At 59.2% G+C, this 24,000-nt stretch overlaps 1 protein-coding gene across 1 annotated transcript in view; it reads right to left on the minus strand.

Moving 5' to 3' along the window:
• Window positions 1-24,000, minus strand: part of CSNK1G2 (casein kinase 1 gamma 2) — a gene marked incomplete at its 3' end in the record, with an annotated part of 34,718 nt that overhangs the window by 3,931 nt on the left and 6,787 nt on the right. Inside the window, exon 2 of the mRNA XM_037733441.1 lies at window positions 6,665-7,114. Coding sequence (XP_037589369.1) covers window positions 6,665-6,851 — 187 coding nt within the window. The remainder of the gene's footprint in view (window positions 1-6,664; window positions 7,115-24,000) is intronic.

Raw genomic sequence — 24,000 nt, forward strand, 5'->3', positions numbered from 1 at the left:
ACTGAGCCGGGGACCGGGGCGGCCCCCTCCAGGACTGAGCCGGGGACCGGGGCGGCCCCCTCCAGGACTGAGCCGGGGACCGGGGCGCCCCCCTCCAGGACTGAGCCGGGGACCGGGGCGCCCCCCTCCAGGACTGAGCCGGGGACTGGGGCGCCCCCCTCCAGGACTGAGGCAGGGACCAGGTGCCCCCCTCCAATACTGAGCCAGGGACCAGGGCGGCCCCCTCCAATACTGAGGCAGGGACCAGGGCGGCCCCTCCAATAATGAGGCAGGGACCAGGGCAGTCCCTCCAGGACTGAACCAGGGACCAGGGCGGTCCCCTCCAATACTGACGCAGGGACCAAGGCGGCCCCTCCAGTACTGAACCAGTGACCAGGGCGGCCCCCTCCAATACTGAGCCAGGGACCACTCCGGCCGCCTCCAATACTGAGGCAGGGACCACGGCGGCCCCTCCAATAATGAACCAGGGACCAGGGCGGCCCCTCCAATAATGAACCAGGGACCAGGGCGGCCCCTCCAATACTGAGCCAGACACCAGGGCGCCCCCCGCCTCCAGGACTGAGCCAGGGACCGGGGCGCCCCCTCCAATACTGAGCCAGGGACCAGGGCGACCCCCCTCCAGGACTGAGGCAGGGAGTAGGGCGCCCGCTTCCAATACTGAGCCAGGGAGCAGGCGGCCCCTCCAATACTGAGCCTGGGACCAGGGCGCCCCCCTCCAGGACTGAGCCAGGGACCAGGGTGCCCCCTCCAATACTGAGCCAGGAACCAGGGCGCCCCCCTCCAGGACTGAGGCAGGGACCAGGGCGCCCCCCTCCAATACTGAGCCAGGGACCAGGGCTGCTCCCTGCATTTCCAGAACAAATGAGTTCGCCTCCCATGTTTTACCCCAACATAACAAGTTATTACAAGGAAAACGTTCCTCGTAAAATGGAAGGAGCCGTGCCCTGAGCACCCAATGCTCACTGCTGAGGCCCCAGAACTAAACCTGCCACACAGTTCCATCCTCACAATTGCCGTCCACCAGTCCATCTTAGTTTTAGGTGGATTTCAAGTATTTTCTTGAGTGTAGCTCTGTCGCCCAGGCTGGAGTGCAGTGGCGCAATCCTGGCTCACTGCAACCTTCCCCTCATGGGTTCAAGAGATTCTCCTGCCCGAGCCTCCCGAGTAGCTTGGATTACAGAGGGACACACCACCACAGCCGGCAAATTTCTGTATTTTTAGTAGAGATGCCATTTCACCATTTTGGCCAGGCTGGTCTCGAACTCCTGACCTCAGGTGATCTGTCCGCCTCGGCCTCCCAAAGTGCTGGGATGAAGTTTTAGAGCTCAGGACACTGCCCCCTAAACCTTCCACCTGCAGGTTCTTTGAGCGCTCGCTCGTGTGTCCTTCCTGCGCTGCCCGTCGGGGGCGGGGCTCACAGTGGGATGCCCAGAGCTGTCTGGTGAGCGCTGGCAGCTGCCTGCTCCTGGATAGTCCTGGTCCTGTTGAGAGGGAGAGCCCACGGCTCCCCACCCATCTCCCCTTCCCCGCCTGAGAGGCCACCCCTGCAGTGGGCTCTTCGCCCTGGTGCACGGCGTGTGCCTGGCTGGCGCTGCGCCACGGCTCACAGGATGGGAGTGGCTGCCCATCCGCCCCTGGGGGACGCCCTGCTGTCTACAGTCCTGACTCTCCAGAGCAGAGCTGCGGCGGACGTGGCTGCGTGGCTCGTCCTGCGGGCAGCTGCCCCCTTCTCCGGCAGAGCGCCCGCCTGTGTGCAACGCCGTCCCTCTGACATCTGTGGATTTATCATCCAGCTGTGGCTCCCTGACGGTCAGGTAGACGCTCACCAGCGTTGTCCCCGGCCTGGCTGGCCTCATGTGCTTGGCAGTCTTGTCTTGATGAGGCCTTTAGACTCTGATGCATTGATGGTGATGAGGTCTTTCCTGGCTCCTCCACTCTGCTCTGTGGAAGAAACCTTCTTCGCCTGACCCCTGCCGCTGTGTGCAGCCGCACGTCAGAGACCTGGGTGTGGGCTGGGCGTGTGCCGCAGTGTCAGAGGCCTGGGGATCTGCAGACTCCTGGAGGAGGCTGGGTGCTCTGGGCTTTGGGAGCCAAACGGTGCTCCCAGCAGCACTCTCTGTGCACGTGGAGGGCAACAGAGCCCACGAGGCCCGGCAGAGAACAGCTCCAGAGAGGCTCAGGAGGCTCCAGAGGACACACAGGCAGGAGGATACCATAGCGCCAACAGCCGGAGTGAGGGGTCCTCCCAGATCCTGACTTCAGCTGAGAACCCAGAAGGTCCATACCTTGGTGCAGGGCTCCCTGGCCCTGGAGTCCCTGCGCCAACAACCCTGAAGCCAACCCTGACAGAAGAAAAGTGAGCCACGGGACAAACGCAGAGCGCGGCCGGGGAGATCACACCCTCCACCCTTCACGGCACACATCACAGCCACGCCCAGTGAGGCTGTCCCACAGGTAAGGGGGGGCGTGACCGTGACAAGAGAGTCAGCAGCAGCCCACACGTCACTTCACACAGTGCTGGGGCTTTGATGCGTCCCCCAAGGGTCCTGTGTTGGAAACTTGATCCCCAATTCCGCTCGGCTGGGGCTGGGGCCTGGTGGGAGGACCTGGGCCGCTGTCCTCGCAGACGGGCGAATGCCTCAGCATGGTGTGAGTTCCTGATTAACGGGCAAATCTGGCCCCTCCTGTCCTCGCACCCCTGCCTTCCACCACGGGGAGACACAGGAGGAAGATCCTTGCCAGACACCGCCCTCAATCTGGGGCTTGCCGGCCTCTACAAGTGTGAGCCCATCAATTTCTGTTCATCATAAATGGCCCAGTCTGTGGCACAGCAGCACAAAGCGGACTGAAACAGCACAGACGTGTTCAAAGACTTAACGGAAAAGATGGCCATTGAATGCGCACGTGGGAAGCCTCAGCGGAGAGACCCAACGGAGAACCAGACGGGCTGGAAAATGCCACGGGCAACGCAACAGTCACGACGGCCGTCAGAGGCTGGAGGCTGCGGGAAAGGAGCGAACTTAGCCCGGCGCCAGCAGAGCACAGAAGCTGAGGCCAACAGCCAGGGCTGAGGGGCCCGGGGACAGGGCCGAGCACTCCTGTCACACACACAACCAGAACCCAAGAACGAAAGCAGGGCTGGGCCTGTCTAAAACTCCGCAATCCAGCCAGACAGCACTTTGGGAGGCTGAGGAAGGTGGTTCACGTGAGGTCAGGAGTTCAAGACCAGCTTGGGCAACAGAGTGAAACCCGGTCTCTAGTAAAAACACAAAAAATTAGCTGAGCATGGTGGACAGCGCCTGTAATCCCAGCTACTCGAGAGGCTGAGGCAGGAGAATCACTTGAACCCAGGTGGCAGAGATTGCAGTGAGCCAAGATTGTGCCACTGCACTCCAGCCTCGGCGACAGAGCAAGCTAACAACAAAGCTGGCCAGGTGTGGTGGCTCACGCCTGTAATCCCAGCACTTTGGGAGGCTGAGGCAGGCGGAGGACCTGAGGAGTTGACGACCAGCCTGACCAACATGGAAAAACCCCATCTCTACTAAAAATACAGAAAATTAGCTGGGTGTGGTGGCAGGTGCCTATAATCCCAACTACTGAGGAGGCTGAGGCAGGAGAATCACTTGAACCCGGAGACAGAGGTTGCAGTGAGCCAAGGCCTAGGTGGCAAGAGCGAAACTCTGTTTCAAAAAAAAAAAAAAAAAAAAAAAAAAAAAAAAAAAAAAAAAAAAAAAAAAAAAAAAAAAAAAAAAAAAAAAAAAAAAAAAAAAAAAAAGCAAAGTTAAGGTAGAAAAATGTTCCACGAAATAATGGCTCACATTTTTCCAAAGTTAATTTTAAAAAGTACTGTACCCACACAGAGCTCCAAGGAGTCAATGGATCCCAAGCAGGATAAAGTCAGAAAACCACACCTAAGTACAGCACAGTCAACATTTTAAACCAAACATAAAACCTCAAAAACAGAAAAACTGACCCATTCTAGAACATTCACAAGGGAACAATATTCAGCAACCTGAGTCCTGAACAGGCTCAGCACCAAAGCCAGCGCCAGCCCTGAACACGGGCCCAGGCAGTGCTCAAGACGCCCCGTGCTACTCGATTCTGTTTGGGCAGTTCTCCTCAGAAGAGCCCACATCCAGAAACTCCTGCGGCCCCTGCGCCAGGAACAGATGAAGAAGGTGTGGGGTGTGCCCCGACGGACGGCCTCCCAGCACCGAGAAGCCATGACTTGCGGCTCCTGCACAGCACACGCCACCAAGACGCCAAGGTGAAGGAAGCACAAACCACAGCTTCCTAGAAGCTGGCGCCGGAGACCTGCGACCGCCACCCAAGGGCCCACGTAGCCATCTGGGACCACAAAGCCATCCAGGGCCACTCCTTGGGCTGCAGGTTACAGGCTGTGCCAGGCATATGTGCGGATGTGTGCGTAGATGTGCGCATGTGCGTATGTGCCTGTGTGCTCGTGTGGCTGTGCGTCCCTGTTTGCGGATGTGTGTGTGCGGAGGTGCATGTGTGCGGAGGTGCATGTGTGCGGAGGTGCGTGTAGGTGTGTCTGCGGATGTGCCTGTGTGCTTGTGTACACGTGTTTGTGGCTGTGCATGCCTGTGTGCAGATGCGTGTGTGGGTGTGTGGATGTGTGTGGATGTGCCTGTGTGCTTGTGTACACGTATTTGTGGCTGTGCATGCCTGTGTGCGGGTGTGTGTTTGTGTATGCGTTTGTGGCCGTGCATGCCTGTGTGCGGATGTGCGTGTGTGTGGATGTGCATGTGTGCTTGTGTACACGTGTTTGTGGCCGTGCGTTCCTGTGTGTGCGTTACTGTGTACATATGCATGTGTGGGCATACGTGTACGCATCTGCATGTGGCTGTGTGTGTAAGTGTGCACACACATGCAGGGCTAGGAGACCACACCTCCCAGCAGGGAAAGCTCAGTCGCTTGGCTGAGAAACGGCACCCAGGGACTCCCCAGCCACAGGCTGTCGGATAGGCAGTGAGGCTTTGTGGCCCACACCCAGCCTCTGCCCACAGAGGTGGAATCCCAGCAGCCTCCCCAAGGGCTGGGGTGGGCTCTGGTTCAGGATGGGGCCTCAAGCCGGCCTCCCGGGGCCCTGGGTGCAGCCAAGGGGAACAAAAGTGGCCGGGCGCGATGGCTCATGCTTGTAAACTCAGCACTTGGGGAGGCCGAGGCGGGCGGATCATGAGGTCAGGAGAGACAAGCTTGGCCAACATGGTGAAACCCCATCTCTACTAAAAATACAAAAAATTAGCCAGGCATAGTGGTGGGTGCCTATAATTCCCGCTACGCGGGAGGCTGAAGAAGGAGAATCGCTTGAACCCAAGAGGCAGAGATTGCGGTGAGCAGGGATCAGGCCACTGCGTTCTAGTCTGCGCAAAAGGGCAAGGCTCCACCTCAAAAAACAAAACACTGAAGCAGCCAGAAGTGACCCCCAGAGCAGCCCTCACCTGGGAAAAGCTGCTCGACTCACAGGACACACACTTCTGCCGCACTAACGGTCTGCTGAACCCCACTTCTGCCCACAAGTGGCAACTGCCATTCATCCCCATTTAACAGGTGGGTAAACTGAGGCAAGAGGTAGGAAGCTGCACCACAAAACATTCTTGGGGTCCAGGTGGCCACAGCCCATGCTCCTGCGCCCCTGGGCAGCCGCTCCTGAAGGTGCAGCCACGTCACATCCACTCCCTGGGCTTCAGTTTCCCTCATCTGACAGCCTCATCGGGCTGAGGGGCCAGATTCTGGTATCGCCTGCTGTGGGCGCCAATGTAAGGCTTATACACTGCTGTGGCCTCCTGGACCTGCCCATCCCTCACTCCTTCACAAGGACCCCGATTTCCACCACTACAGACACTGACTGGGGGTGCACTTGGGTCCCCCGGAGAACCCCACTAAAAGATGCCACGTGCCTTCCTGCAGGAGCTCAGGCGTTTGCCGTACAGCCAGCAGCACCAAAAATGAATTTAACCAGGTTTCCAGGGATGATCCAGCTCCCAGGCACAGCTAATCACGGACTGGGGGCGGCCCCAAATGTGCTCAGAGCTCCCCGAGGCCCGGTGGTCATCTTCAGGCACCCCCACCCTGGGAAGGTGGCCCTGGCTGGTGAGAGGCTCAGCCCCCAGCCCCCTCCTCATGCCCACCTCAGTAGACCCCGGCAGGGGAGGTAGGTGTGAGCAGATGGGACGGAGCCAGGTGGGCCAGGCGCTGCCTTTCAAAGGGTGAAGCTAGGAGTGGCGCACAGTGTCACTGCCACACAAGTCACTCCAGCCACCCGACGCCCACTCTGGGCTGGCCGAGACCTCCCACGAGCCGAGTGCGGGCACGTGCCTGCAGTTAACGCCGGGGCTTCATCCTGCGTGGACACGGGCAGTGGAAGTCACTCCTGACTTGGTACTCAGGCTCCTCGAGGCCTGGCCTGCTCTGGGCCACCCGCTTCCCAACAGAGCTGTTTCCCAAAAAGGGGACAGGGCCAGAAACCCACCCTCCCCGCAGAACCTCCTCGCCAGGAAGTGGCGCTCACACCACGATCAACCCACAATTCAACGCACCTGCCGGTGACCTGGGGTTGCCCCGCCAGAGGCTGCTGCGACCCCGGCACGGCCCTGCCGCGGCCTCCCGCCCCCGCCCCCACCCGCCACCAAGCGGGTCTCACCTAGGCGGAGCTCCCCGAAGTTGCCACAGCCGATCTTCTTGCCAACGCGGAAGTTGGGGCCCACCATCAGGACCCCCGAGCTGGCCCCCGAGCTCCGGACGCCGTGGCTGCTCCGGCCCCCGCCGGCCTTGGACATTCTCCGGCCCTCCTCCGTCTCCCCTTTCCCTCCTTTCTTGTCAAAATCCATAAGTTTGTGATACCCTGGCCTCTCCACGGTGACTCTGCTGCCGTGCAAATCCCAAGTCTGTGGAAACCTGAGGTCCTGGCTCCTCTGAGGCTAGAACATCCCGGCGGCGGGCGGGCGGGCAGGGCCCGCAGCTCCCGGCTACTGAGACGCAGGCGCTTGGGCCGGCCAGGCCGCGGTGCTCATCTTGGTGGCCTCGGGGTCGCTCTCGGGGGCGGAAGACATCCTGCTGACAGGTCCCACTGCTCAAAGCTCACGGTTCACAGCTGTGGAGAAACAGACACAGGTGAGCACCAGCGAGGCCCCCATGGGGTCGGGGCTGCAGAGCCACTGAGGACGGGCGGAGGGGGTGGAGGACATGGGCAGGGGGTTGCTATGCTGGAAGGGGCTCTGAAGGTCGGGGCATGACAAGCACCATCCCTGTCCCAGAACCCAGCTGGGAAGCACGCGCTGCATGACATCAGAGGCCAGAGGTCTCGACGAAAAGGGTGGGGCTCAGGGGCTTTCTGGGGAGCAAGGTGGGTGGGAGGGGTGGCACGGGCGGGAGAGCATGCTGCTAGGAGGGCATGGTTGCCAATCCCAGGGAGAGGCCAGAGGGTCCTGAAGCCTGGGGCAGTCCACTCCCAGACACAGAGGGGCCACACAACGGTCCCTGTCCCCAGGCCCCAGGCTGTCTAAGAAAGAGGGAGGGAGACAGGTGACAGCAGGCAGGCCCAAGGCAGGGACACGGGAGCCACCGGGCTGCCACTGCTAATGTTGGTTGGGTGATGCTGAGGGCGGGCCAGAAGGCAGGAGGCCCCCGGCCCTGACCCAGGCTCAGGCTTCGCTCTCCAGGGCCACTGGTTGAGTGGGGCAGACTGAATGCCACTCGCAGCTGTGATGATGCCAGAATGGGTCCAGCCCAGACCCCTTCGGTGCAGAGCGGAGCTGGAGAGGGACCGGCGTGGCCTGAGGTACCAGTGTAACCCAACGTGACCTAAGCAAGGCCAGACAGCCAACTTGCTACCCCAGGGGAAAGGACAGAGGCCTCTGGTCCTGAGAACGAATGCACAGTTCCCGCTCCTCAGATGGTGGGACCCCAGCCCACAGCCCCTCACTGTGTCCACACCACCTTAAATACTCCTGAGCCCAGGGCCACCAAGGGCCCCAAAACCCGCTGCCGCCCACAGAGAAACGCAGTCTGGACAGGGCTCATGGCTGAGGGGACTCCGTGGGTTGCTCACAGGCCCCGACAGGAGGCAGAACAGTTCCCTTGAGGAACCTCAGGCAGCCTGGGGAGGGGTCCCACCTACAGAACCAAAGGACGAGACTGTGGTTTAACTGAGCTCTACCACACGGCAACCCCAGGGACGCGGCTGTCACCTCCTGACGCCCTTGAGCCAGGAAACTGCCCAGGAGGCCAAGAACCCTGCACGTGGGGCCACCACAGGCCACCCGCCAGTCCGCACAGATCCCGCCAGGTCCTCCCTCACCCAGGCCCCAGCGGCACCCCCACCCTACCCTGGGGCTCCAGGCAGAGAGAAGCACCACCTTCACGAGAGAAGGGGGGAACCAGAGTTCGCTGCTGTCCCCCTAGATGTGCAGGGGAAGAGGTGCCCTGCCAACGAGCAGGACGTGGGGGCCACAGGTGAGAAAGGGCAAGCAGAGCACAGCCATTGTCAAGAATGGAAGGACAGGAGCTCCCCGCTGAACAAGCCACACCGGACAAAGGCACTGACGTCACCAGCTGCTGCGCGGCACGCAGCCCCTGCGCTCGTGTCCGAGAAAGGCCCTCTGATCATCCCAGGCGGCCCTGAGGGTTCCACACCGCCATCAAGTCACTCAAACCTTCCAGTTTCCCAGCACGCACAAGAGTCACGTTCCCAGCGTACCGTGGCCTAGGACGTGTGCGGTAGCGCTGTGTCTGATTAAACAACGGACGCACTGCAATTAAGCGGGCGTGGTGCCGCAAGCCTGTGGCCACAGCTACTCAGGAGGCTGAGGCGGGAGGACCGCTTGAGCCCGGGAGGCGGAGGCTGCAGCCAGCTATGATCGTGCCACTGCACCCCAGCCCAGGTGATAGAGTGAGACCCCATCTTAAATAATGAAGAAATGCAAGTGCCTTACTGCTAAGCCCCGGTGATGACCGTCGGAACCATGCGTGAGCCCTCATCCTCCCGGAGGTGGACAGCGGCTGCTGAAGGCTGGGGACGCTGGGGCAACGTCTCAAATTCTGACTACAAGAGTCGGCCACACGGACGGACTCTTCCTTTCACGCGATTTCTCCGTGGGGCGGCTGCCTGACGGCATTTACTACCCATAGCAGAACGTGTTTCAGAACCGGAGTCGGTCCTCTCAGACCTGCTGCTGCTTCATCAGCTGAGGCTGCGGGATATTCCCAGTCCCTTGTTCTCATTTGGACAACGTCCACAGCGTCTGCACCTGGACTGGAATGCAGCTGGAGCAAATCCTCACGTGTGAGTGTTTTCTCATGAGATCGTGGCCACTCGGTCGCATCTCCAGGTTCTTCTAATTCTCGTTCTTTGCTGCTAAAACCTCTGCAGCTTGATCCCTTGCCGCGATCCTTGGAAGACTGGAATCCACTTCTTCCAAAATTCCACTGATGCTGACATCTGACCTCCTTCCACGAATCACGCATGTTCATCACGGCATCTAGAAGGGCAAATCCTTTCCAGGGGGATTCAATTCACTCGATTTCCCCAGTGCCACCAGAGGACTCACTCTCCATGCTACCTACAGCCTTACAAATGTATTTCTAAACCATGAGAGTTATGGGCCAGGCACGATGGCTCCTGCCTGTAATCCCAGCACTCTAGGAGGCGGATGAAGGCGGACGCCTGAGGCCAGGAGTTCAAGACCAGCCTGGGAAACCCAGGGAGACCCTATCTTTACAAAAATAAAAACAAAGTTAGCCAGTCACATGGCAGTGCTCACCTGCGGTCCTAGCTACTGAGGAGGCTGAGGTAAGAGGATCACTTGAGCCTGGGAGGCGGAGGCTGCACTGAGCTGTGACTCTGCCATTCCACTGCAGTCTGGGAGACACAAAGAGACTTTGTTTCAAAAATAGTAAGACTTGGCCAGGCACAGTGGCTCAAGTCTGTAGTCCCAGCACTTTGGCAGGCTGAGGCAGGCAGACTGCTTTGAGCTTAGGAGTTCCAGACTGGCCTAAGCAACATGGCGAAACCCCACCTCTAAGAAAAAATGTAAAAATTAGCTGGGCTTGGTGGGACATGCCTGTAGTCCCAGCTACTCAGGAGGCTAAGGCAGGACAACTGCTTCAACCCAGGAGTGCAGCGTCACTACACTCTAGCCTGGGTGACAGAGTGACACCTTTTCATTCATTCACTCATAAATGACATGCCAAGGAGTCATCTTGGCTTCCGAGTCATTCATTCATTCATTCATTCGTCCATTCATTCATTGATCCATGGGCTGCAGAATGCATGCCATGCCACCAAGGACAGAAACACACGTCGTCCGTCTGTCTCCAGCAGGGCTCTGGGGCGACCGGTGCCCTCAATGAGCAGTCATGTTTTAAAAGGAATCTTTTTTTCTGAGCAACAGGTCTCAAAGTGGGCTTCAGATATTCCGTAAACCTGGCGTTAAACAGGTGTGCTGTCATCCAGATCCAGGCCGTTGTTCTATTTCTTTCCTTTTTTTGAGATGGAGTCTCACACTGTCGCCAGGCTAGAGTGCAGTGGTGCGATCTCGGCTCACTTCAACCTCCGTCTCCCGGGTTCAAGCGATTCTCCTGCAACAGCCTCCCGAGCAGCTGGGGTTACAGGTGCACGCCACAACGGCCGGCTAATTTTTGTATTTTCAGTAGAGACAGCGTTTCACCACGTTGGGCAGGCTGGTTTTGACCTCCTGACCTCCTGATCTGCTCCGGCCTCCCCAAGTACTGGGATTACAGGCATGAGGAACCGCGCCCGGCCCTGTTGTCTTATCTAGAGCACAGAGTAGGTCTGGCATCCTTCTCAGGGGCCCTAGGATTTGGGGAATGGTAAAAGCCCTGGCCTCACCTGAAAGTCACCAGCTGCATTAGCCCCTAACAAGAGGGTGGGGGGTGGGGCTTTCCTTTCAAGCCAGGGAAGCACTTCTCCCACTTGGGGAAAGTCCTGGGTGCCATCTTCTTCCAGCAGAAGGCTGCTTCTTCCACGCTGAAAATCCGCTGAGCACAGCCACCTCCATCAATGATCTTGTCTGAATGCTGGCTAACGTATCTCCATCTGCACTTGCTGCTTTTCACCTTGAACTTGAGTTTTTTGGTGTTTTTTTTTTTTTTTTTGAACTCTTTTTTTTTTTTTTTTTTGACACAGGGTCTCACTCTATCACCCACAATCACAGCTTGCTGCAGCCTCAACCCCCTGAGCCCAAGCGATCCTCCCACCTCACCGGTGCTCCAGAATAGCTGGAGCTACAGGCATGCACCACCATGCCCAGCTAATTAAAAACATTTTTTTGCAGAGGCTGGGCATGGTGGCTCCTGCCTGTAATCCCAGCACTTTGGGAGGCTAAGGTGGGCAGATCACTTGAGGTCCAGGAGTTCAAGACCAGCATGGCCAACATGGTGAAACTCCAACTCTACTAAAAATACAAAATTTAAGCCAGGCATGGTGGCTCCTGCCTGTAATCCCAGCACTTCGGGAGGCGGACGCAGGCGGACCGCTTGAGGCCAGGAGTTCAAGATCAGCCGCCTGGCCAACATGGTGAAATCCCCACCTCTACTAAAAAAAAAAAAAAAGTACAAAAATTAGCTGGGCATGGTGGTACGTGCCTATAATCTGAGCTACTCAGGAGGCTGAGGCAGGAGAATCACTTGAACCAGGACCCAGGAGGCGGAGGTTGCAGTGAGCCGAGATCGTGCCACTGCACTAAAGCACGGGCTACAGACGGAGACTCCCGTCTCAAAAAAACAGAACTAGGCAGGCGTGGTGGTGAAGCCTGTAAGCCCAGATAGCCAGGAGGCTGAGGCAGGAGAATCACTTGAACTCGGGAGGCGGAGGCTGCAGAGAGCTCAGATTGTGCCATTGCACTACAGCCTGGCCAAAGAGTGAGACACCATCTCAAAGGAAAAAAATCATCAATGGGCTACAATAAACTCACAACAGAGCACTATATATTTCACTTTCATGAAAAAGTTATAATAAACCACCATGCTACTCCCTATCTCTGTGGATGGGCCTGTCCTGGAGATTCCTTTTCTTTCTTTATTTTGAGACAGAGTTTCACTCTTGCTGCATGGGCTGGAGTGCAATGGCGCGATCTCGGTTCACCACAACCTCCACCTCCCGTTTCAAGCAATTCTCCTGCCTCAGCCTCCCGAGAAGCTGGGTTGACAGGTGCACGCCACCACGCCTGGGTAATTTTATATTTTTAGTAGAGACAACGGTTCTCCACGTTGGTCAGGCCGGTCTCGAACTTCTGACCTCAGGTGATCCACCCGCCTCAGCCTCCCAAAGTGTTGGGATTACAGGAGTGAGCCGCCGCGCCTGGCCTGTCCTGGACATTTCATAGAAATGGGATCGCACACCACAAGTCCCCTGTGTCTGGCGTCTCTCGCTGAGCCTGACGTCCTCAAGGTACGTCCGCGCCATGGCCTGCGTCGGGGCTGGGTCATGTTCAGGTGCGTGAAGGACCACACCACGCCACCTCCTCTGCTGACGTCCATCTGGGCTGTAGCCACCATCTGGCTGCTGGACTCCACAGCTGTATTTTTCACAGGCTTTTGTGTGGCCATGGGTGTCCACTCCTCTTGGGTATGTAGCTGGGAGCGGCCTTGCTGGGTCGGATGGGAGCTCCGTGTACGTCACTGAGGAGCTGCCCGGCCATGTCCACAGCGGCTAGAGCGAGTTATACTCCACCCGCCGTGCCTGAGGGTCTGATTCCTACACACCCAGTCACCGCTTCTGTGAGGTTTGGTTTCTGTTTTTGCTTTGAGACAGGGTCTGGCTCCGTCGCCCAGGCGGGAGCACAGCGGTGCCACCTCAGCTCACTGCAACTTGTCTCCCAGGCTCAAGCAATCCTCTTGCCGCAGGCTCCTGAGTAGCTGACTGCAGGCATGCACCCCCACGCCTGTGTTGCCCAGGCTGGTGTCAAACTCCTGGGCTCAAACAATCCTCCATCCCCAGCCTCCCGAAGTGCTGGGATGACAGGCATGCGCTGGTGGCCCCAGTTCTGTGCTTCTGGGCACATCCATGCTGGGGTGTGCTTTGAATGTGCATTTTTCGGCTGACTCCTGGTTTTAGATGTCAGTTTTCTCCACTGGACTGGGTCAGGGGTGCAGGGGGGGTGCGCTGGTGCTGCAGCTGAGGGAGGGGCCGGAGACACTGATGTGACCGAGTGGCCATGGGTCCAGGAATGACAGCTGGTGGCCTTCACCCAGCTTAGTGGGCAGATTTCTCAAGCTACCGACTCTCCTGACTGTCCAAACATCCAGAAACGCCCACGCATGGCTAACCTAGTTTCTCTAAACCAACTCATATTAAAATTTAACTTCCTTCCTGGGCGTTTTGGGGGGGCAGTCTCCTCATGTGCCCTGGGAAAGGGATCCGTGAGAGGCAGATCCGCCCCCGCCACAGCTCATCTCTCTCCCGTCACAGGGACAGGGCACCCAGGCTCCGCTGTCCTGGTATCCCCCACCAAGGCCTTGCTCCTGGAACCAGCCACCAGCAGGGCCTTCTGGGGAAACGGACAGCACGGCCTGGAGTAGAGGCCGCCGGGCCCGCCTGTGAGGCTCCTTGGCATGGCTGGAAACTCAGGGTGACACGCACACCCTAGCCAAGAGGGACATCCAAGGCACCCCCACCCAATGCCTCTGTGTAGGGAAAGCAGCAGCAGCTCTGATGGCTGAGCCAGGCTCAGGTCCTCCACCCACCACGGCCAGGTTCTGACCACAGGAACCACCACACCGCACCGCTCCCAACCACACCCCTCCACAGCAATGAGAGCCACGGGGAACAGCCCATCAACAGGAAGAATGCCACAACTGTGACAGCCCGGGCTGGGGTCACACTGGGCTGTCCTGGTCACACCCTGCCCATCCATCCATCTGTCCTTCTACTGTAGCTGCCTCCAACCCCACCCAGACAACAGCTAACAAGGTGGACAGGGAGACTTCTGCAGAGGACCGCCATGGGGGGTGACGCATCCATGGGAGAGAAAACTGGAGCCTGGGGCCTCTCCCCTGCCTGTCCCCCGCCGCCTCTCCCCTGCCCAACCCCCTGGCACAGAACACTCACCCTCTGGAAACCCTCTTGGGATCCACAGGAAGAGGCACTGAAACATCCATGCCTGCATTTTTTTTTTTTTTTTTTAGATGCAGTCTTGCTTTGTCACCACGCTAGAGTGCACAATCTTGGCTCACTATAACCTCTGCCTCCCAGGTTCAAGCAATCCTCTGCCTCAGCTTCCCAAGTAGCTGAGATTACAGACACCCACCACCACGCCCAGCTAATTTTTGTATTTTAGTAGAGACAGGGTTTCACACGTTGGCCAGATTGGTCTTGAACTCCTGACCTCAAGGTGATCTGCCCGCCTCAGCCTCCCAAAGTGCTGGAATTACAGGTGTGAGCCACTGTGCCTGACCTCCTTTTTTTAGTTAAAACAAGAGTCTTACTCTGTCATCCAGGCCAGAGAGCAGTAGTGAGATCTTGGCTCACTGCAGCCTCCACCTCCCATGTTCAAGCGATTCTCCTGCCTCTGCCTCTCAAGTAGCTGGGATTAAAAACAACCCCCACCATGCCTGGCTAATTTTTTATTTTTTATTATTTTTATTTTTATTTATTTATTTTTTTTTTTTTGAGACGGAGTTTCACTCATGTTACCCAGGCTGGAGTGCAATGGCGCGATCTCGGCTCACCGCAACCTCCGCCTCCTGGGTTCAGGCAATTCTCCTGCCTCAGCCTCCTGAGTAGCTGGGATTACAGGCACACGCCACCATGCCCAACTAATGTTTTGTATTTTTAGTAGAGACGGGGTTTCACCATGTTGACCAGGATGGTCTCGATCTCTTGACCTTGTGATCCACCCGCCTCGGCCTCCCGAAGTGCTGGGATTACAGGCTTGAGCCACCACGCCCGGCCTAATTTTTTATATTTTTGGTAGAGACAAGGTTTCGCCACGTTGGCCAGGCTGGACTCGAACTCCCGACCTCAAGTGATCCGCCTGCCTCAGCCTCTCAAAGTACTGGATGACAGGTGTGAGCCACCACCTGCTGGAAGCCACCGAGCAGAGCCTCAAGAGCCACCAAAACCCTCGGAGAGGCCAAGCGGCTGGCGGCCACTGAGCAGAGCCTCAAGAGCCAGCAGCACGGACCTCACCTGGAGAACAAATCCATCCCTTCATGCCGGGAGGATGAAGTGTTCTCGGTCAGACAGCACGGACGGAGTCACAGCCTCGAGAAGAGCTACAGGCGCTGAGCTGTGGGAGTTACAGGGTGGCAGGGACAGCCGGAGAGTCACATCTCAATTATTAATACGAAAACCAACTTGCACTCTGGGAGCAAATGGAGATGTGGACTGGGAAGCCGTGTGGGGAGGGGACGCTCAGGACCCAGAGCCAACGCCACACCCACACTCACCACTGGCTGCTGCGGCCCGTGCCTGGCAGAGCCGAGGCCCTCTCCGCCCTCCTGCTCCGAGCACCGACCCCGTGTACCCTCCCCTGCCGAGCCCTGCAGGGCGGCACTGTCGGGCTCCCGTTCCCCCACACATATGTTCGGTCACCCAGAAATGACCGGCAGCTCTTGTTCCCTCCACATATACACCAGGTGCCCAGAAAGGACCGGGCAAGGCCCAGCAGCCTCTGGGGGCCGCCGAGGAGGACGCCGTGCTTGGACAGGCGCTGGGCACAGGCTTTGGCGGGAAAGCTGGGACACCCGATCCCCTCAATTTCAGGCAGGGCAGACAGGGCCCTCAAGGACAGTCCCCCACGAGGCTGCGCTGGCTTCCAGGCCTGCAGACCCGCTCAGGGGGAGCCACCTGCTCGGCCACTGCCGTCCCCCAGGCATCCCATTAGGAAGCGAGCAGGGTGGTCGGTATGCTTCCCGACACCCCACTACGGGACACGACGGGCGTGCGCCTCCAACCTCTCCCTGTGCACTGGGGACACACGAGGTGCCGTGAGGCTGGCTCTGCCGTGCCCGAAGCCCCGGGAAGTAACCATGAATGATGGCCGGGCGTTGTGGCTCATGACTGTAATCAGCCTCGGCCGTGCCACACACACACTGCCCGCCGGGCACCCGCCCTACTGTGTTTCCGGGGAGATCTGGCAGCTGCTTGGAGGCAACCAGACGCCCTCAGAGGCCCCTCTGTGCCCACACCCGCAGCAACCCGGGGTCCCTCGTACCCTCGTCTCTGCCTGTGTGATAAGCCGTGAAAGTGGCCCAGCGTGTGGCGTCTGCCTGGGGCCCTGCAGGGGCAAAGGCATGGTTCGACTCCCTCGGTGAGGACAAACACGAAGCGAAGACAGAGGCCCTGCACTCAGCGTCCCTAACGGCAGACCCCAGGCCCTCCACACACCCGCCACCCAAGCTGCAAGGGGCAGCCCCGTTCTCTTCCAGGCTCAGCACGTGGCTTGCACGAGTGCTTGACACAACCTGGGACACCTCTCCCCCACTCTGCTTCCTCTCTGTGCCGCCTGCGTGACCTCCCTACTTCTTGTCCTTGTGGCCTCCAGGCTGGGCAAGATCCCCTTCCGGCTGCGGGGCCACCCGCTGCTCCCCATCTAGGCTGTTCCTCCTGATGCGGTGGCCCTCAAGCCTGCGGGGCTGCCTGGAGGGAGGTGGGGTCTGCATCCAGGCTGCTTTTCTTCCTAGCTGTCCCTGGCTCACTCTCTCCACAGCTGGGGGACCCCCCGGGCCCAATCCCACCCCCCGGCTCTGGGTGGCACCGTTTAAATGACGCATCAGGGTGAGACCAATGAACGGGGGCACCACCACCAGCCTTGCCCCTGCGGAATCCCCCGCCTGCTCCCTCCTTCTCTCGTCCAGGTGAACTGTTGGCTTGGTCAGATTCTTCCACTGAGTAACCGTGAATGACGGCCAGGCACGGTGGCTCACGCCTGTAATCCCAGCACTCTGAGCGGCCAAGGCGGGCAGATCACCTGAGGTCAGGATTTCGAGACCATCCTGGCCAACATGGTGAAACCCCATCTCTACTAAAAATATAAAAATTAGCCGGACACAGTGGCATGTGCCTGTAGTCCCAGATACTCAGGAGGCTGAGGCAGGAGAATCGCTTGAACCTGGGTGATGAAGACTGCAGTGAGCGGAGATTGGGCCACTGCACTCCAGCATGGTGACAGAGTGAGACTCCGCCTCAAAAAAAACCCAAAGAAACCATCATAAGTGACGTGTGATTAATGGCCCAAGTTAACTCAATCAACCGCCACCCGCTCAGGGTCAGTGAGGCTGAGCCCTAAATTCCGGACGGAGCCTCTTCGGGCTCTCTGGGGCATCCTTCTGGCCCCAAGGCAGAAGCTTCTAGATGGTCGTCTCTTCACAGCCCCCACAGACACAGGCATGGCCTGTGCCCTGCGTCTGCTACTGTCGCGTCCATCACAGCCACCTCCTTCAACACTCCCCCATCCCCAATACTCAGGCCACCAGGTGGGGCTCAGCACGTCCCACCCAGCCACTCTGCGGAGGATCAATGCCAACTCCTGGAAGAGCCCATGCCACAAGGGTGAACACTGTGCCACGGCTGCCGGGTCTGAGGACAAACAGTGGCCTCATGGGCCATGACGCGTGGTCTTGTTTTTTGAGACAGGGTCTAGCTCTGTCGCCCAGGCTGGAGTGCCATGGCGAGACCTCGGCTGGCTGCCTGCAACCTACGCCTCCCGGATTCAAGCGATCTCCCGCCTTGGCCTCCTGAGCAGCTGGGACCACCGGCTCGCGCCCCCACGCTGTCTGGTCTTGACTCAGCTAAGTGCGCTCTGGCTTTTGCAGAGAAAAAGCACCAAATCCCCACCCTGGCTGCAACTGCAGACAAGCCCCAGCCCCCAAAACCACTGAAGTGGGCGCTGCTCTGCTGGGCCCGGGGCCCCACTGCTCCTGGCACCCCCCGGAAGCCTCCCTGTGCCACCCTAGGTTCTCATCCAGGTGGTGACCGTCACCTCTCGGGTCCTGGCACCCCTGCCCTGCGACCTGGAGTCAGGGGGTGAGAAAGGCGCAGGCCCTGCACTCACGGACCCAACCACGTGGAAGCTGGGGTGAAGGCCCGCCCGGGGGTCCTGCTGCTCAGACACAGCCGTCGCAGATGTTGTGGCCCAGGCAGGTCGGGGCTGCCACTTTCTCTCTGGGCCCCTCTGGATGAGCCCTGGCCTCCCTCTCTCCGGCCTCAGAGCCAGGAGTGAACCCCGCTATGCCCTGCAGAGCTGAGCACTGAGGCCGCAAAACACACACACACACACACACACACACACACACACACCCCACCCCGAGCTCCCCAGACGGAGCCCAGGCCGGGCTGCACCACCTCAACAGCTCCATGGATAGCCCTGGGGACAGCGGGGACACAGGGGTCCACTGAGCACTCCTTGCACACCCAGGGCAGGCCGCACTTCCAAGCACCTCACCGCGGCCTCTCTGAGGAGGTCGTGGCCAGCAGCAGAGCGAGGGCCCAGCCACACCCCCACATGAGCCTGACACGGATGGAGAAGCCCCGGCCCTAGGAGTCGCCCCCACCCGAGGAGCCTCACCTGCCACACACCGGACCTGTGGGGCCTCGCCTGGGCACACGCCCATGCTGCGGTACCTCGCCTCAGCCTCAGTGGGGGGCAGCCCAGTGCAAAACGGGAATGCTGCTTGCACAGCTGCTGCCCATGGTAGCCCCCAGCCCGTGTTCCCCACCTGAGGAGGGCCCCGAGAGTCACCGCCTGCGCCCTCAGCGCTCACAGCAGCAGAGGAGCAGTCGGAGGACAGGCTGCCACCCTGTGTTCCACGGGCAGGGATCAGGTGCCAGCTCCCCTACCCATACCAACAAGAACCACCGACCCAAGACTCAGCAGCTTCTGAGGGCGCACACCGTTCAGGGCACTCCCTGGAGGCCACTGCCACTCAGTCAGGACCCAGCACCCGTCCGTCACCAAGGAGGAAGACCCTGGCATCTCCCAGGACGCGCCAACCCCCAGGGGCGGCCCGAGGGAAGCCGGAGAAGGGCGTGGAAGGAAGTGGGGACACGAGGGCCAGACACACGAGGGCCGGGCACCTGCTGTGCCCACGCTGGCCTGCGGGTTGGGAGCCTGTCCTGCTGCACCCAAGGCCCACAGTGAAAAGCAACAATCCTGGGGTGGAAGGAGGGGACGCTGATCCTCACCCAGCTCCCACCCAACCCACACAGCCAGGGACGGCTCCCAGGCACCAAAGAGGGGACGGGAGCCACCCCCACAAGGGGCTGCTCTCACCACGCGGCTCTGCGGCCAGAGCCGCCCCCTTCCCCAGCCCCGGCCTCAGGCCGCTACCTCCCCTGTTCTTCTTGGGGTCCTCCATGTGGTCTGCATCCAGGCCAGGTCCCTGGGGAGGGCCCCAGGAGACCCCTTCTCTGACTTGTCTCCACTGAGTGATGTCACAGACCCTAGCTGACATCACCACACAGCCTCAGCCCAGAGCTGGGGGAAAGCTAAGGGGAGGTACAGAGCGGGGACCTTGCTGGGCTGGGAGGTACAGGCCATCCCCTGCCCAGTGCCCTCACAGGCGCCTAGACTCACATGGACCCAGCCGTGGACCCTTCTAGGCCACTCTATCCAGGAGGGCCATGCCCTCTGACCTGAGGCCACAGGGGCTGTCCGCTATGGGCTCGGTCCCCCACCACCCCGATTCATCTGCACCCCATGGAAAGAGAATGGGGGGGTTGCCGCACCCCAGGACCCATGAGCCCCAACACCAGGGCAGTTTCTGCATACCACCTCTAGTCCCGGGGCCACAGCAGAGCGGGGCCAGGCCCAGTAGCCGGTGTCACAGGGAAGACAGAAGGGCACCCTCCAAAATGGAGGGCTGCAGGAGCTGCCACCGGCTGGGACAATCCAACCTTGGGCTGCCCTAGGCCGGTGGTGGGTTTAACGCATCAGGTGCAAAAGAGAGGCTCCCACAAATCAGGGAAAGGAAGGACACCAAGGCAAGGGCGCCTCTCGTCACCGTAAGAAGGCCCATCCACGGCAGACGCCAACCTCACTTCACCAACCGAGCCAGAGGAGACACACCCAAGAGGAGAGCCAGCCTCCAAGAAGGCGAATGAGCCGTCACAGGTCACCATGGGCAAAGGCAAGGATTGGGGATTGGCCGAGAGCGGTGGCTCCTGCCTGTAATCCAAGCACTTTGGAGGCCAAGGCGGGCGGATCACCTGAGGTTGGGAGTTCAAGACCAGCCTGACCAACATGGTGAAACCCTGTCTTTAAATAAATAAATAAAAGGACTGGGGATAAAGGACACGGGAGAACCGCAGCATGGCGGTTGGGACCGGACCCAGCAGGGGGAGCGGGGGGCGCAGGCGCCCCTGTCCCACAGGAGGTCAGCCTCACCCTGGTGATGGCAGAGACCCACGAGGGCTATGGCAGAGCTGACTTCAGGAAAAAACTGGCACTCACCCGGCGCTGCACACACAGGGCAAACACCACTGGTGGCCTTGGTGGGGGGCGCTGTCCCTGCAATGTCTCCACAGAGGAGAGATTTTCCCAAAACTTAGACTATGCAAACAGAGGCGAGGCTGCCATGGGCTCCAGGGCCTCAAACGCCACCAACAAAATCAAAGCGGAAGTGTTCGCAGCGAATCCATCACACAGACGGCCTTCGAGTGAGGGCACCCCCATCCAGGCTGCCACGGTGCACAGGACCCCACGGGACCCCTGCTCTGCCTCAGCAGCCTTGGCTCCGGTTCCTGCACCCTGGCCCGGGACAGAGCTGACCCGGCCTCCCCAGGGGGCAGGGGTCCGCTGGCCCCAGGTGGTGCCACAGACAGGCAGCGGAAGCACACGGGCACAGTCAGACACCCCACCAGGACAGAGAGCTCCATGGCAGGCCCCAGGGCAGGTGGGACCCCAGGGGGATCCCATCGGAATCCTGCTGCGTCTGGAGGACACTGGCCCTTCCGGAAGCATAACCTCAGACAGGACAGCCGTGAGAAACCTGGGTGGGTGCGTTTCTACGTTTCTTTCTTTTTTTTTTTTTTTGACTAAGTCTCACTCTGTCCCCCAGACTGGAGCGCTTTTTCCCAGCGTCATGTGGGAACCGCCATGCCATGTCCCGCCTCGGCTTCCCTCCACCCAAAGGAAGTCACATGGGTCCCCGACTCCTGCCTCTGTGATGATCCCCACGAGGGCTGCAGCGGGGAGAGCACAGCGGGGTTCAGCTTCATTCCCCGGGGAGCCCCCAGCAAGAGGGCCTGGTCCTGGGGAGCCGCCCAGGTCTTCGCCATCCCCTGGCCTCCATCCAGTCCTGCAAGACTCGGCTCCAGGCCCCGTGCGCCAGGCGACAACTGCTAGACACGTGCCCCTCAGAGTCAGGCCTGTATTCACCTCAACTTTGATCAAGGTCCTTTAGGAATTGAGTTTTTTTAAAATCATCTTCAAGTATATCGTTATTAAAAGGAACACACGCCGGGTGCAGTGGCTCACATCTGTAATCCCAACACTTTGGAAGGCCGAGGCGGGTGGATCATGAGCTCAAGAGATCGAGACCATCCTGGCCAACATAATGAAACCCCGTCTCTACTAAAAATACAAAAATTAGCTGGGTGTGGTGGCGTGCACCTGTAGTCCCAGCTACTCGGGAGGCTGAGGCAGGAGAATCACTTGAACCCAGGAGGTGGAGGTCGCAGTGAGCCAACAGTGAGCCAAGATCTCGCCACCACACTCCAGCCTGATACCTGGCGACAGAGTGAGACTCTGTCTTAAAAAAAAAAAAAAAGACTATACTTTGGGAGTCTGAGGCGGGAGGATCATCTGAGGTAGGAGTTTGAGACCAGCCTGGCCAACATGGTAAAACTCTGTCTTGGGCCGGGTGCAGTGGCTCACGCGTGTAATCCCAGCACTTTCGGAGGCCGAGGCAGGTGGATCACAAGGTCAAGAAATCGAGACCATCCTGGTCAACATGGTGAAACCCCGTCTCTACTAAAAATGCAAAAATTGGCTGGGCATGGTGGCGCGTGCCTGTAATCCCAGCTACTCGGGAGGCTGAGGCAGAGAATTGCCTGAACCCAGGAGGCAGAGATTGCGGTGAGCCGAGATGGTGCCCTTGCACTCCAGCCTGGGTAACAAGAGCGAAACTCTGTCTCAAAAAAAAAAAAAACTGTCTCTACTAAAGATAGAAAAAATTAGCTGGGCGTGGTGGTGGGTGCCTGTAATCTCAGCTACTCAGGAGGCTGAGGCAGGAGAATCACCTGAACCCAGGAGGTGGAGGCTGGAGTGAACCAAGATCATGCCACTGCACTCCAGCCTGGGTGACAGAGCAAGACTCTGTCTCAAGAAACAAAAAAAGTTGAGCTGAACACGAGGCAGCGTCCTGCCTTCCGTCACCTGGGCAGGCGTGGCGCTCACAGCCACAGATGTGGAATGTTTGCTGACACATACATCATCAGCACATTGGCCTCTGCCCACGCTCCTCACCGTCTCCCCGGAGCCCTCGTCCAGCTCTGCACCCACTGCTCACTAAGGGGCCAAGGACGAGAGGAACCCGGTTGCCAGAAGACGAGGGACATGGTTGCCGCTGTGCAGAAATCCGGTCCCCAAACCCAACAGGGGACCCAAACGGTGCAGGTGTTAAGGATAGTGGTTGGCGGCTCCTCAAACGGTCACACCTGGAGTCACCATGTGACCCATGATTCCACTACTAGATGTCCACCCAAGAGAACCACCACCACACGGACATGGAGGAACTGTACACAGAGGCTCACAGCAGCCAACACGTGGACGCCACGCAAACATGCACCACGTAAATAAGCGCGTGGCCACCCACACACGGCAGCGACTCAGCCACGAACAGGAGCGAGGCTGGGACACGGGCGGACGCACCTTGAGGACGTCACACTCAGTGAGAGACGTCAGACACAGAAGGCCACACCCTGTGTGATTCCACCCCAGGAGGTCCCTAGAGCCCTCAGTCTCAGAGACGGAAAAGAAAGTAGGATGGGGGCTAAGGGCTGGGGGGGCCGGGGGGTGAGCATTTCATGGGGACGGCGTTTCAATTCGGGAAGATGGGAAGGTTCTGGAGAGGGCGGTGTGGAGGACTGACCGCAATGGGGACGGGCTCCCTGGGGAGGTGGTGAGAACGCTCTGGAATTAGGGGTGGTGGCTGCACAGAGAACCCTTGACCAAGGCTGGTGTGAACTGACAGGTCCACTCAGATGCAGATTTTCTTCAATAAGGGTTTCCCGAGGGCGCTGGCCTCTCCTGCCTCCCTTCCGCTCTGCCACCCAAGGCAGCGAGACGCACCCACTGCACCTCGGCCCTCCACGTGAACGCGACGAGGACAGAGGCTTCCGTGGGCGTCATGGGCAACGCAGGAAGAGCAAGCAGGCTCCTCACGCTCCTCTCGGCACGTCCGAGGCTCCGGCCTCCTCACTGTGAGAACACAGCGCCCGACACTTCAGGCCCTCCAGGCGCGTGTGCAGGGACCCGTGTCTGCCCGAGGCCTCGGTCGCCGCGCGAGGGTGCTTTGCCGCATGAGGGCTGACGCCCTAACCCATCCCGCTCAAGAGGCAGCTGTGCAAACACCAGTCACGTGCACATGCCGCGGAATTCTCCCGAATATGGCTGTTTCCACTCAGAAAAGTGGTTCGTGCTCTAAGGACAGGCCCAAGTAAGGCTGGTAAGAGAGCAGGGAGCTGGGTCCGTGCAACGGGCTGTTGTTTTTGGAGACGGGTCTCACTCTTCTCTCCCAGGCTGGGGTGCAGCGGCGCCGTCTCAGCTCACTGCAACCTCCACCTCCCAGCAAATCTCCTGCCTCAGCCTCCCAAGTAGCTGAGATTACAGGCGCCCACCACCACGCCCAGCAAAGTTTTTTATTTTTAATAGAAACAAGGTTTCCCCATGTTGACCAGGACGGTCTCAATCTCCTGACCCAGTGATCCGCCCCCCTTGGCCTTCCAAAGCGCTGGGGTTACAGGCGTGAGCCACAGAGCCCAGCCGGGGTCACTAATTTTTTTTTTTTTTTTTTTTT

This window comes from Cebus imitator, unplaced genomic scaffold (assembly GCF_001604975.1).
Source record: "Cebus imitator isolate Cc_AM_T3 unplaced genomic scaffold, Cebus_imitator-1.0 Scaffold524, whole genome shotgun sequence".
NCBI classification, from domain to species: Eukaryota; Metazoa; Chordata; class Mammalia; order Primates; family Cebidae; genus Cebus; species Cebus imitator.